Source organism: Mauremys reevesii, linkage group 6, assembly GCF_016161935.1.
Source record: "Mauremys reevesii isolate NIE-2019 linkage group 6, ASM1616193v1, whole genome shotgun sequence".
In the NCBI taxonomy this organism is placed as follows: Eukaryota; Metazoa; Chordata; order Testudines; family Geoemydidae; genus Mauremys; species Mauremys reevesii.
This window is the reverse complement of record NC_052628.1, coordinates 16050801-16064224: the sequence shown is the minus strand read 5'-3', so window position 1 is coordinate 16064224 and position 13424 is coordinate 16050801. Positions and strand designations below refer to the sequence as shown.

Sequence of the window (13424 nt, the reverse complement as noted above, 5' to 3'; positions counted from 1 at the left end):
TTTCTTCAAGTTCCAATTCCGCACACAAATGCCATACCCAGTCGCTAAGAAACCAACTCTTGCTACAGCTCAACAAGTACAGAAAAGAAAGAAAAGCTAGAAGAGCCCTGATGAAAAACATTAAAATTTAGGGTGGAAGTTACATAAATCTTAATGCTATTGGCTGCTGTTGATCTTTCAAGGAAAAGTGACCAATTACTCTACATTAGTGGACTCAAAGAGAAGAAAAAATATTTAATATAAGCAAACAAAATACAATTGTATAAATTGGGGTTTTCAGAATTTTATTTATACTATTAACTAGAGAGAAAGCATACATATTGTAACTGTCATACAGTCAATACATTTGCAAGATTTTCTACTTTAAATTCTCTATACAAAGTCATTGCCAATTGATGAGGTCACTGATGGCATCAGGCTTAAAATAACCAAGAGGTATAAAAAACAAGTTTGTCATCTTGCCCTGAGTGGAAATGGTGAACAGATACAAAAACTGGATCCTAAATACTGATGTCATAATATATGTGATTTAATGGTATATGCAAGTTATCACTTTTCAAATTAAGTATAAACAATCAAGCTACCCATTTTAGACAAATGCCAAGTCTGACTTTTTTTCCTTTGTATTTAGATCACAGAAGTCAGCAGTAGTTATGAAAATATGTTCCTGCCATTAGGATATTCATTATGTCATTTAATTGGCAATTTTACAGATTGGATATTTCATGTTATATTTAAACTGAGTGCCAGCACTGAAAGTATCCACTCCTGTTAGTGTTTTAAAAAGTGTGCCTATATAAATAAAAATCTAAGACATCTTTTTAAAATATAGTAAAGGAAAAGAAACGTTTTCTTTTTCCAAGCTACTTTTAGTTATCATCAACAACATATTCCTCATTTTTGGCAGTTTGTACCCTTCAATCTGGAAAATCACAGCAAGATATTCATCAAGATAAAGAAATATCTGTTGCTAACGATTTGTTCTCTAAAAGAATTAAATGCAAGATTTCAGTAACTATAAAGTTGTTTTAAGGTAAATGTTTACGGTGATTAGAAAGAATTTTCAGATATAAATATATATAATATATATATATATATTCTGCATACAAAAGGGTCTCATGAGGCTTATCAGCAAGTTGCCATAACAGCAGATCAAAGTTACCAGTATTGTGTTGAATCCCTTTGAAAGTATCCATATGGGCTTTACTTTAAGCTCTGAGCCACCTGTTGTGACAGTAAAGTTCTGAAAAAGTAACTTGAAATCCAATTTCTGCATGTTCAGTTTCTTTCTGCTAAGAGCAAGAAGGCAAACACATTTTTAAAACCTGGTTTTAAAAGATTAAGCAGAACAAAAGTAAAATATATCTTCAGGTTATAAACAGAATTGTATTTTACAATCCACCATCCCGACAATACAATGGCCCACAGCAGTGCGCAGAGGGATCTCAGTCCAGAGGTTGTGGGTCTGCAATAGGCATGGTATGAAGTACTTCATCTAGAAGCTGGAGGGCCCGGTGTAAATGAATTTCAATCCAACAGGGTGTTTCTTTGATGCTCTGTCTTGGGTAATCAGGTCCCCAACCTTTCACAAAACTCATCCTAAGTATGCATAAGCGGCGAAGATCATCTACGCCGATTCCAGCAGCAGCTGACAAACCTAAATAAGAGGTTTTGAGTAAGTGTTCATGTGTATTTAGTTGCCTCAGACATGCTGTTTTACCATGTCAGTTTTACGCAACACCTAGCCGATTCTACATAGTAACCCGTTTGCTCAGCTGTTCCTCCATGTACAGTTCTCCCTCTCCACAAACCATACCAATCAACATTTATAGATTTGTGCTACAGATACATAGGTTTTCCAACTCTACTTTTTGATTTATGTGACTGTGTATCCTTGTAAACCTGTATAAGTGATCAGATACGACCAATTAACCTGAAAACAGTTATGTGATGCAAGCCAGTCTTAAAAGCCTATATTAGAAAGTTAAGTACAGCTAGAAATATTTATGTCTGGAATTAAGTGACCAGTAGACTGGTCAGCCTTATGAGAAAGTACTGACAATTCAATATATAGCTGTGCCATCTTGATTCAAAATGGCCCAAAAGAGAGAAATCTAAATTAAACAAAAAGCAAGCAAAAAGGACTTCCAAATCTGTATATGTAATTTATCCAGATCAGCCATCTATGTACAAGCAGATGTATGGAGCCAATCTCAGTTCTCCCCTTCAACATGATAACCTAACAGGACTGTACAAATGGTGCTGGGAAACCTCCAACATCTACTGCACTTTATTTGCTGCTAACGTGATTTTTTTAAAATATTTGTAGAGAGGGGCCTAAAGCCATAATTGTCATTTGAAATGTGCTATTAATGAGACCTGTTTGTATTTCCATTTTAAACCTCTATTTCAGTGAATTTAGCGTCACAATAAACATTTCCCAACAGTGTAAAGTTGGTACAGACTACAGGTTGCCTTCTCAAGGAAGATTTTTTCTGTTTTAAAGCAGACAAAAATGTACTCCATTTAAAAAAACAAACAAACAACCAAACAACAACCCTTACCCAAATTATTCTGTTTCTTTTTATATTGTTTTGTTCATGTTTAATGAAACAGAAGAAAAGATGAATATGGCAATTGATCATTAAATAGGACTGTTGCTTTCTGTTAATATTAACAAGTTAAATGATTTTGGCCACAACATTTTCAATGTTCTGTGAAATGGCTTGAAATATCTACTTGCCAACAGCAAGACAGAAGCTAGAGAAGATTGATGTGCTTAAGTAAGCGTCCAGCATTTTCAAAAGCCTGGCTACTTATTTAGGTGCCTAAATACGGCCTTAGGAGCCTAAACTTGGGCACCTATTTTAAAATAAAAATCTTTCCTCTTAGCAAAATTCAGGGCAAGCTCAGCGACAGATCCCAACACCTTCCTCCAGAACAAGCTTTTTACATGGCTGTTTCCCCTAGACCTCAGTGATGGGCCCCAGTCTCACATCCCGTCCTCATTTTTTTTTTGCAGCTGACTAGTACATTTAGTGCTCTCTGGGAAATTTTTCAAGCTCTGTTTAAGGAGGTGGAGATACAACTTTGTTTCGAGGAAAGTAGCTATACTGTTTGACCTTTGTGCCTCGGAAGCAGCATACTTTGTCTCACTCCTTTTATAGAGACAAATTCTGCAGCCACGTTCACACTCGGAATTCCCACAGACTTCACAATGGGAGCTTCGTGTGCAGAGAAGCTACAGAAATAGATACTCTTATTTACTTGATAAATAAGAGTAAGTCTGAAGCGTGAATAAGTATAGATATATGGTCCCCATTCACTGTAGGGTGTTTTTCCTTTAAAAGAGCAAAGAAATTACTTAATGTACTTACTGATAGCTGGGGCTATTCCACCTACTGATCCTGGTCCAGGGATATTTCCAGCTACTGCTGCAGCCTGGGCAGCAGCTGCAGCTTGTGCAGTGGCAGCCTGCTGCTGCATCTGACGATGACATTGACGTAAATCAAACACCTTTAAAAAAATATAAAGTCATGCATTACACAGATTTATCTTAACCACTGAGGGAAAGAGTTCATAAGAGCCAATGCAATCATTGATGTTATGTATACGAGAAATTAAAAATCCTAACACCACAGAGTTAGTCTCCCTAGACACAGGCAAGCTTTTACCAACTGATTTTTTATTTCTATTGGGGTCAAAAATTCTCGCTTTGTTTTTACAGACTCTAAGATTTGAGCACTAGTAGCTATACAAAAAGCCCACCACACTGAGGACCTGATTCAATCTATGTGAGCTAAAGAGGCTAAGATTGTCAAACTGACAAAATCCAGGAGAAGGTCATAGCTTAGTAGTTAATTTCAAAAAGCGAGGAATATAAATGAAAAATTAGAGATGTGTCCTCCTAAACTTTGAGAGTCCCTGTCTGCTTTTGTCACAGCCTTGTTGAAATATGGCAATTTACTTACGCAGAATACTGACAGCTGGTAGGCCTCAAATTAGAACAGCTAGGTTTCAGTTTGTGGGCACACTGCTTTTTTATGATCAGACAGGGTACTGAAATACACAAGAATTCTGCTCTCAGAGACTGAGGGTTTTTACAGTGAGTGAAAGAAATCCAGTGCCCTGGGTACATTGCCCAGCATAGTAGTTTGGTTTTAAACCTAATTTTACTCTGAGATGTATGTAAAGCAAATTATCATTTTAATGTGGGTTAAATCTGAAATCTGTCAGAAAAATATATGATTTTGTATAAAAAGTTTGACTTTTGGTGGATTCACTGGTTCAATATTTCCATGCTGATGCTTTTATTTAAAAATTAGCTATTTTTTCAAGATTTTACTATTACATTTCAAAATTTTTTTTTCCAAAATGAGAAAAACAATTGGACCATATTATAAGTTTAAATAACCAACTTTTTGTACTAAGTCGTTTAAACAAAAACTGTTAAAATGCAAAACCACTGCTAAGATTGCTTATGACAGAATTATGAAATGGCTGGTTGCTTCCATAACATATAAACAAACACTGCCAATTTAAAAAGCCATTCATCAACAATAAAATAAAACAAAAAACTTTACTGGGCACCAGTTAGCCTAACAGAGGCTAAAACAGTTTTTGTTTTAGTGGGAAAAAAAATTTAGGTTATTTGGTTTACATTTCTTTCAACACTTCATAAAACAATTTGCCACTTACAAGGAACAAATTCATTTGTTATTTCCTACAGTTATCATCCAGGATATTCAAACCAACCTTTATATATGCACTTGGGTAAATCTTGTGAACTGCATCTCCTGGTGCACGCCCTGCTTCTCTATCCAAGTAGTAACTCTGGACGAAGACTGCATGGTCACTGAGGCACCTAACCCACACATCGCCTTCACCTTTACATTCCAACTGCACCCCTTTACCTATGTGCAACCTTAAAAAGGGAAAAAGGTCCAATGTACTTATGTTCACAAGCTACACATTAGAACCTTGTTAAATGAACCATACACAAATCTTAAGAGTTCTCAGCAGTCCACTACAGCATAATCTAAATTCTAGGCTGTAAAATAATTTACCTAGAAGGTGAATAATTTACTATTTTTCAAAGAATTGGGATTGTTGAAGTCTTAGCAGCAGCAGTCAACTGCAAGCTATGCAACAAAAGCGTGAAGGTAGATCACATCCATACTGCATAATGAGCACACTGCATTGTACATGTAACATTAACTTTACGAGAGTAGCAGCATGGATAGGCAATGTAGGTCAAGGAACATTTAAAGTAACTGGAGACATAGATCCTGCATTCCAAAACTGTATCTGAGCAAACAACACTTGGGCCTACTATTTCAGCAGAATAAGAATCCACACTGACAAGTGTCCCAAATTGAGCATTGCTGTAGCCGTGTTGTATTAAAACATGAGAGAAACAAAATGAGTGAGGTAGTATCTTTTCCTGGCCCACCTTCTGTTGGTGAAAGAGACCACACAGAGCTCTTCTAAAGTCATCCAAGTGTACAGCCCTGCATTAGAAAATAGCATCCTACACATCTTTTAAAGCAATGCTCCAAAACAGCAACATGATCTCTTGGTGACGTCACAATCATGCACCATATTTTAAGATAATTAACTATTACACTTGGAATTATTTTAGTCCTGTTGCATTCCTGTTTGTTTCGTGGGGAAAGGAGTTTATCACTATCAAACGAGTTCCTGAAGTCCTTTTCCTGCTCCTTCACCAAAACTTAAGTGTGAGGTGAGAATGAAAAACAAGCATCTTTTTTTTTCCAATTTGCCTATGATGCTCTAAAGAACCTGTGTGCTTCACTTAGTCTAATCTTTACCCTTACCCTCAATAGTTTAAAATCTTCTCTCCCCAAGCCCAAGGACATAAATTGAAAGTTGACAATTTTAAACAACAAATGCTATATGCCACATCAAGGGGCACATTCCTAGGCCACTGATGCACTACTCAGATGCATGAACATACCTCAAGTGTGAACCCAAAGGCCCAGGAAGGCACATGCTGTAGTAGCTTATTAGTCAGAATGTACATAACGGCACCTATACCTCCAAAAGAAAGGTATATACACCAAAAGCTTGAACAATAAATATAAAATACAACCAAAGTCTGGTGTTCCAGAAGACATGCAGAATACCTTGCTCTTTCAATGGCTTCTGTTCTGTGTACATTAGAAAGCTGGCCCAGGCAAAAGCGGTCTCCTCCAGAAGGATCTACATATCCATCAACAGTAACAACTGGACAACTTGAAGGGACTTTAAATGTCTCCCCAACTTGCACATCCATTTCAAAGTAAGCAATTGAACACCAGTACTCCGGAGCTAGAGAAGACGACAAAGAACAGACTGAAACGTGACAGTAAAAATCCTGCAAAACCCTGAGAGACAAGGGTTTAGAACTTTTGCCATTTGTACTTGGAATTTAATTTTCAACAGTGTGTGCATGTATTTATGTATCTGTAAGAAGTCAGTAGTGAGCTTAAATGAGCACAAAACTGCCTCTGCTTTCAAATTTTTATGTAGCATTTACTAGCAAAGATTTTGCACATTATAGATGGAACAGAACACCTGGGCAGGAATGAGGTCATGGTAAATTAAGCTTGCAATTGGACTTAATTATTCTAACTGCACATCAATGTCAAAGAAATTGCATATTAATTATACTTTTTATATACAGATAGTACAGGTTGATTTTTAGGAAGTCAAGACAATCACTGCAAATACTAGGAGAAATAATGTTTTTACCATAATAGGACAGACACAAAGGTTTCCAGTTTTTACAAAAACCCTCAAGGAACAAGTATTTCAGACTTATGTTTATGAAACAATACTTAATTATGAAGAGTGTGGATTATATAAAAATTCATATTTTTATAATTAACATTGCTGTCTTATCACCAGTTAAATTCAGCTTTCAATCATTGCCAGTTTTCCTTTCAGTGGTAGAGGCCAATGAATGAAAAAGTAAGTTATTGTTTAAATCATACAAATGATGTTACCTGTGTGATGGGACAAACTGTATTATTGTAACGTTGCAGATGCAAGGTTGTATGCTAAGCTGGCTAGTTTTCTAGGTTTCACACCAAAACTGTACTTGCTTAGATTCCACCAATTGCTTAAGCTTATTAAAAAATCAGTTTTTTCTCTTAATTTTTCTATCTCAAAATGTATTATTTCTTCATAACATATGCTTAGCACAGCTTTTGAAGTAGGTGACACACGGCTTTGTATCAGGCCCATATGGAATAAATTGAATTTTCCATTATGCTTTGGACAACTCTTCAGAAGCATGCACTTACCAGGATGATTTGATATAGGAGGCTGGAATGCAAGTTCATTGTGAACTGGCCCTTTATAAAATAAAAAAAAAAGCATGAAGTTTATTTTACACGAAGATAAAGATTTCTGAGTATTAAGTTTTGGTAGAGTCCACAATGTGCTAGGCACTTTCCAAGCAGAGAAGAAGGTACGGGCCTACCCCTGACAAGTTCATTCTAAAAAACAGAGGTCAGCAGAGAGCTTAGTCTTGCCAAAGCGTAGTTAATTTTTATTATAAATTAGCTATGCTCCCCATAGGCAGCACAGCAGAAGTATATCTTTAGAAGGGATTAAATGTGCGGTCTTACAGATGAGTTCAGGATATGCATCATGGACAAAGGCACAATGGCTTCTGGGAGAAGATGACAAAGTTGGCAGATGTCAATGGATGAGGTTGCCCAAAGTGAGAGGAGCAGGAGGCCAGGGAGAGACCCAGGAGTACCACCACACATTTTTAGGAACGTCAAAGTATTAAATTAGAAAGCCAAGTAAATATTGAAAACATTTATGAGTAACTTGAGCACCAGAAATATTTTTGAACTCCAGTACTTCATATAAACAAGATGATGTATGAGTGGGAACCAGGTATAATGGAGTAATATAAAACTTAACAACAGAGTCTAAAATATGTTTTGTTGATACAGGAAAACTGCCAAAGTAATTTATTGCAATAATTGATTTTATCTCCCCCTCAGGAATAAAGTGCAGAGCATAACCACTGCAAATAGAATAATTAATAAGTACAATAATAGGAAATCCAGAATGATCCCAGTGTTTAGAGATTACTGAATTCCATAATAGAGAAGGACAGGCAAAATTAATTTTAATTTTTGTTCTTTTCTCACCACACTCCTTGCTCTTAGATAAACTATCTAATCTGCTATACCTTTAAGCTCTACTGATCTCATTCAAACCTACTAGATTAAAACATGGAAAAACAAAATCAATTATTTTGCCTTGAGGCCAAGAGCTAACTAGGAATCTTTAAAAAATATCCATTTTCAGGTTCGTTTTGTAGTAAGTGCAAATGTATGTGCCAAATGTCTCCATGAATTGGGTTGTAGTGGGGCCAGTCAGCAATGATTTTTAACTTTTACAGTATTTTTAAATTTTAATGCACATAAATTACACTTTAAAAGCAATGCCTGTCTAAGTACTGCAAGTTATTAAGAAAATGACATTTTACTCTAAATATGTTTCTAAAGGATCTGAAACAGGAACTTGAACCAAAAAAGGCCAAATATTATTTCAAAATCTACATTTGGACAAAGGAAGTATTTACAGCCAAGTTATAAAGCTCTATAAACAGAGGCTGAAAAGGAAAATACAGACAGGTTTTTAACTGCAAACCTGGATGGTGCCATTATAACTAAAATTTTAATCTGCTCATCTGTTTTGATGCAGCGCAAAGTACAGTGCACCAACTCTCATGGAGCTTTTGTATTTAATTGTCAGATTACACAGTAATTATAGTTTTATAATTAATAGAATTTACACTTGTGGGGGGAAAGGTCACAAGAGAGAGAGTCTGCCATTATCCTACAATGACAGCATAAAAAGTAGAGCTATTTGAAAATCCACAAATGCTTACAGTAATGTCCAGGATGGGGCATAGGTGGGTGATGCTGAAGATGTCCATTCTGGTGGTGAGGTATAGTAGGTGTGTAGGCTGCCGTTCGACTTCCAGTCCAAGTTGTTGTACTATCTAAAAGAAGAAAAAGAAGAAAAAAAAAAAGGACTGGGCTACTTTGCATTTAAGGGAGCTTGCCTATGTCATTTCTATTTTTTTTTTAATTATTATTTCTCCTGAATATTTATTAATGGATTTTAAAAAACTAAAAAGAATGCATCGATGTGTATACTCACTGTGATGGTAAGTAGCTGGCTGAGCTGTAAACCCATTCTGCTGCGTTCCAGGCTGAGGCCCTGAAGCAATCTGTAAGAGTCCATCACTATGGCTACCTGTCAATATACTGGTTGGCTGACCTGGTAAAAGAACATACTTCCCATTCATAAATATTCCACAATTTTATTATAAGAGGGAAACTGCCCAATCCTACTGAGGAAAACACATCCCAGTTATCAAGGCTATTATAATAAAGCTGCTATAATTTAAGGATATATTTATTGCAGGAAAGAACCTTAGAAAGCTGCAAGATAGATACTTTTAGCATCAGCTAATTTTGCTTCTATTCTGACAGCATACTTATGACTGAGATTGCTCTACACATTTTTATTTGCTGACACGAAAACATATCTTTGTTTTACTCATGTTTTGTTTTGGATATTTTCGATATAGGGAAAAGAGAGAAGCTAAAGGCTTCACTTGAAAGATACAGAAAAAACAACATGCTTCATTCAGCCCCAGAAACACTTATTTTCAATAAGATTTCCATGGACTTACTAGAGGCATCAAAGACTGAAAGAAAATGGAGACTAAATTATCTTCACACCCTTAGAGCAATATGATACTATGGTGATGGGAGCAATACAAAACCCAAAATACAAATGGTTTCTCTAGGCAAGGACTGAGGGATGTTGCTGAGGTAGCATACGGCTACTCCCTGATCTGAGTTCCGAGGATTTCATTTTCTAGGGCTATGTGATAACTGATTGAATTGAGCACTTCCTCACAGCTAAATTCACAAAAAATGTTTAAGAAAAATTAGATATGGCATCCCAACATGTTCATGAGGATTTTAAGAGAGTCTGCAATTTTTACAGGATTATTTTTCAAGTGGTCCAATTATTTTTTTCAAAAAAAGTTAGAAGAGGTGGTGTCCTCTCAGCTTCAGAAAGTTTAAGAACTACTGTTCTGTACACGGGTTGACAATACTTCTTCATATATCCAGTTTTATTATCCCTCCTGCTGATTTAATGGGATACTGAAATTTTCCATTCCCATGCCAGTTGTTCAATACGAGGGTCAATGACTTAAACAACACAACAATGAACAGTGTTTGTAAGGGTTTCCTCAACAAGTGTGTATCAGTTTTTTGTAGTTTAGAAAACTCAGTAAGCGTAATAGTTTGGGGAGGGAGGGTTAATAGAAAAAAAACTGATTCAAATTCTAGACTCCAAGTAAAATCTCATTTTAACATCTGAGATCAACAGGCCACCTGGGTTTGGAATACACTAGTACCTCACTTTTAATGTTATTTACTTTGATAAAGTAAAAGCAAGTTTCCTATGCAATGTCCACTTCAGAGAAGATCAAATGGTTGTGCCATTCAAGTATTCGGATTTTATATTCCAGATAATCTAAGTTTCTTACTTGTGGAAGCCACAGGAATGTTGGGAAAGTTAGTGGTGCTGGTAGTGCTAGACTCAGTAGGAGCTAACATAGCTGGGGTGCTGTAAGTCTCAGTAGAAGCCCTGTTACTTGGTGGATGCTGGATGGTCTGGACCGAATGGCCTTCAGCTGTAGATAATGACTGTCCCTCAAAGTCATGAACATATTCATCTTTCACCAACATACTTGATGGAGCTATGAAGAAATAAAGGTTTAAATCCTTAAGCGTGCATGTGCATTTTACTAATTTATAAGTAAATACATGGAGCAGCTCCACTTCCAAACAATTACAACAACACTATTAAAGCTGCATTCTTGGACCTACACAGACCTTGTTACAACATTGTGGGGCATGTTCTCTAGTTTACAAACAAACAATTCATCCAGTAGCTGAGAAGTGTAAAGAGTAACTATATAGCACACCAAAGAACGGTGAGCTCCATTTGCTGCCTCTGAAATAGCAATTTAGAATATGCATAATTTGGGAACTAACACCATGCTGGTTTCTGTTCATTAGAGTATGGCTGGAGGGGGTGAGAAAGTGGAAATGCACTATCAAGCACTTTAACTTACATTAATGCAATACTGAAGTTATAACTTTCAACATGCAATGTCTTATAATAAACTTAATTCACCAACACTGCACATAAGAAAAAGCCTTGCTCTCAAGCTACTTTTATGCAACTCACATTGGAAGTGTGCATGTACATGCAAAGCACTACAGATGTAACTTCATTTTTAACAACTACTAGCCCAAAATATTCTCTGTGGCTACTGTGGGTGAGTTACAATAATACGAACACTAATTTTTGCATTCTGTATATTGAATGTTTTAAACTAAAATTTTTACATTGCATTAATTCCATGTTTGTTTTTGGTTTAGGAAATGTCAAAGGATATTAAAATATTTTCCTTTTGTTCTCTATCAGTTGCATATCTGTAGTGAGATAGCAGCACAAAAATATACTTATGTAACCAATACATACCATGTATTTAGTAACTGTACTATAAAATTTGGTACAAACTTGATACTGTGCAAATAAATCATTTTCAATTGCTTCTACTCCTGCAGTAGAAAGCAAACTGGCCTGGACTCTAGTCTACTGAAAGTTCAAATTTGTAAAGTTTAGCAATTTGATTTGATTTTTTACACCCAAGACTTCCAGGTACTTGAACCAACAAAAAAATCCCACCACATCTGTCCTTTAAGAGGAAAGAAAAACCCTAGCTTCCATGCATCGGTTGCATACACAATACAGTTACAGAAGTAACTGAAACCCTGTCATGTTCCTTCTCTGAGTATACCTGGAAGTAAATGTTTAATTGTTTCCCAGTTTTCAATATACCAGTTTGATTATTCTCCAGCACACCTGCCATAAGTCTGAAGTTAGAGTTCAGATGTTTGAATTAGTTGTGTAGTCTTAGTTCTTAATATTATTTTACACAGGAAAAGTCTATTTTTCTCCTATCATCTAACTCAGCTGGTAAATATATTATACTACCAGACTTATTCTGTTCAAACAAAAACAAAAAAAACGTTTTGGCTTGTAACTTTCCATGTTTGCTCTGATCCCAAATCAGAGTCTTTGGAAAGTTACAAATGAGTGAAACTAGAGCAACAATGAAAGGTGAGTTGAAAGCTTAGGCTATAACTTTTTTGATGCACACACCAGATTGCTTCACATACCACTATTTTGAAAGGTCTCTTAACTAGAGAAATAAGTGCATTTCTATCCTTGCTTTCCCTCCCCACTCAGCATGTGAGAATGTTTGTGAATATGCTATTTAAAATGCAATCTAGTTCTTTTTACATAGAAATCTTTATCAATTATAAACAATTAACTACTTACCAGAACTCTGCAATGTCAGTCCTGAAAGATCTTTTAAAAAGAAAAAGAAATCTTTTAAAGAGTAAAAATATCTTTAAAAACCATGAAATGCATTTACAAGCTTATGAATTCATTTGATGCGTTGTAAACATATACACAAACCAACAGAAACTTGAGGTTAGTGACTACACACACTATGCATATTTCTGTGATAGCTCAGCAATCTAAAATCACTCCCCTACAGTTTACATGAACTAAATACTACTTAATATTCAGTTCCGAAAGGCTGAAACAGCAACTGCAAATTTCATCCCTATAACTTTGGAATAAACTTGAGGCAAACTTCAGTAACTATTTCCACTAAATAAAAGGTAAAAGTAATTCCAAATATACTTGGTCTTTAACTATGTCATTATGCACTCACATTTTCTAGAACATAAGGAAAAAATATTTACACTTTACTTCCTCTGTTCCACTTTAATCGACAGACTACTTACCAATGCCAGGTGACACTACTCGCTCATAATGGTAAGGATTCACACAGACACTGTCACATTTTAGGTCAAAAGCATACTGACAATATTTAACATGCTTGAGTTCATTTTTGTGAAGATCTGGCCATCTCCAAAGACGAGCATAGATCACGTGAGGGAACCCTTTACGACCAGCCACCTGAAAGTCAAAGACACAAAAGTCGACTGGGAAAGTTGAAAAAAAATTATTTTTTTTTAAACATGACTTTCGCTCATTTCCCACTAACAGAATAAGGTTGGCTAGAACTGAGCAGGTACCATTCACTAAAAATTTCTCCTGCCATGTTTAGAAAAATACTTATCCTCCAAAACTCTGGATCCAATAGAAAGAATCGAAAAAGACATCCCAGTGGATATTTAAACTAATGTGATTATTCCCTGGAGAAAATTTAAGAATGTGACAGGTGATATTGGAAATAAAATGGCCAACACAACAAAAGTGGT

General features: G+C 35.8%; 1 protein-coding gene across 4 annotated transcripts in view; it reads right to left on the bottom strand.

Annotated features, from left to right (window-relative positions):
- Positions 1-263: 263 nt before the first annotated feature.
- The window catches only part of SMAD4 (SMAD family member 4), a 30082-nt gene continuing 16921 nt past the window's right edge, over positions 264-13424 (bottom strand). For 3 of the 4 annotated variants that reach the window (XM_039544093.1, XM_039544094.1, XM_039544095.1), the window contains exons 3-12: positions 12945-13119; positions 12469-12498; positions 10601-10813; positions 9193-9312; positions 8918-9031; positions 7308-7358; positions 6147-6330; positions 4756-4924; positions 3378-3516; positions 264-1657 (exon numbers count right to left, since the gene is read on the bottom strand). In XM_039544093.1, the coding sequence (XP_039400027.1) occupies positions 1446-1657; positions 3378-3516; positions 4756-4924; positions 6147-6330; positions 7308-7358; positions 8918-9031; positions 9193-9312; positions 10601-10813; positions 12469-12498; positions 12945-13119 (1407 nt within the window). In that variant the 3' untranslated portion in view covers positions 264-1445. Of the gene's footprint in view, positions 1658-3377; positions 3517-3971; positions 4060-4755; positions 4925-6146; positions 6331-7307; positions 7359-8917; positions 9032-9192; positions 9313-10600; positions 10814-12468; positions 12499-12944; positions 13120-13424 lie in introns of those variants that run through there. The other variant, XR_005600283.1, reaches the window with a different exon arrangement.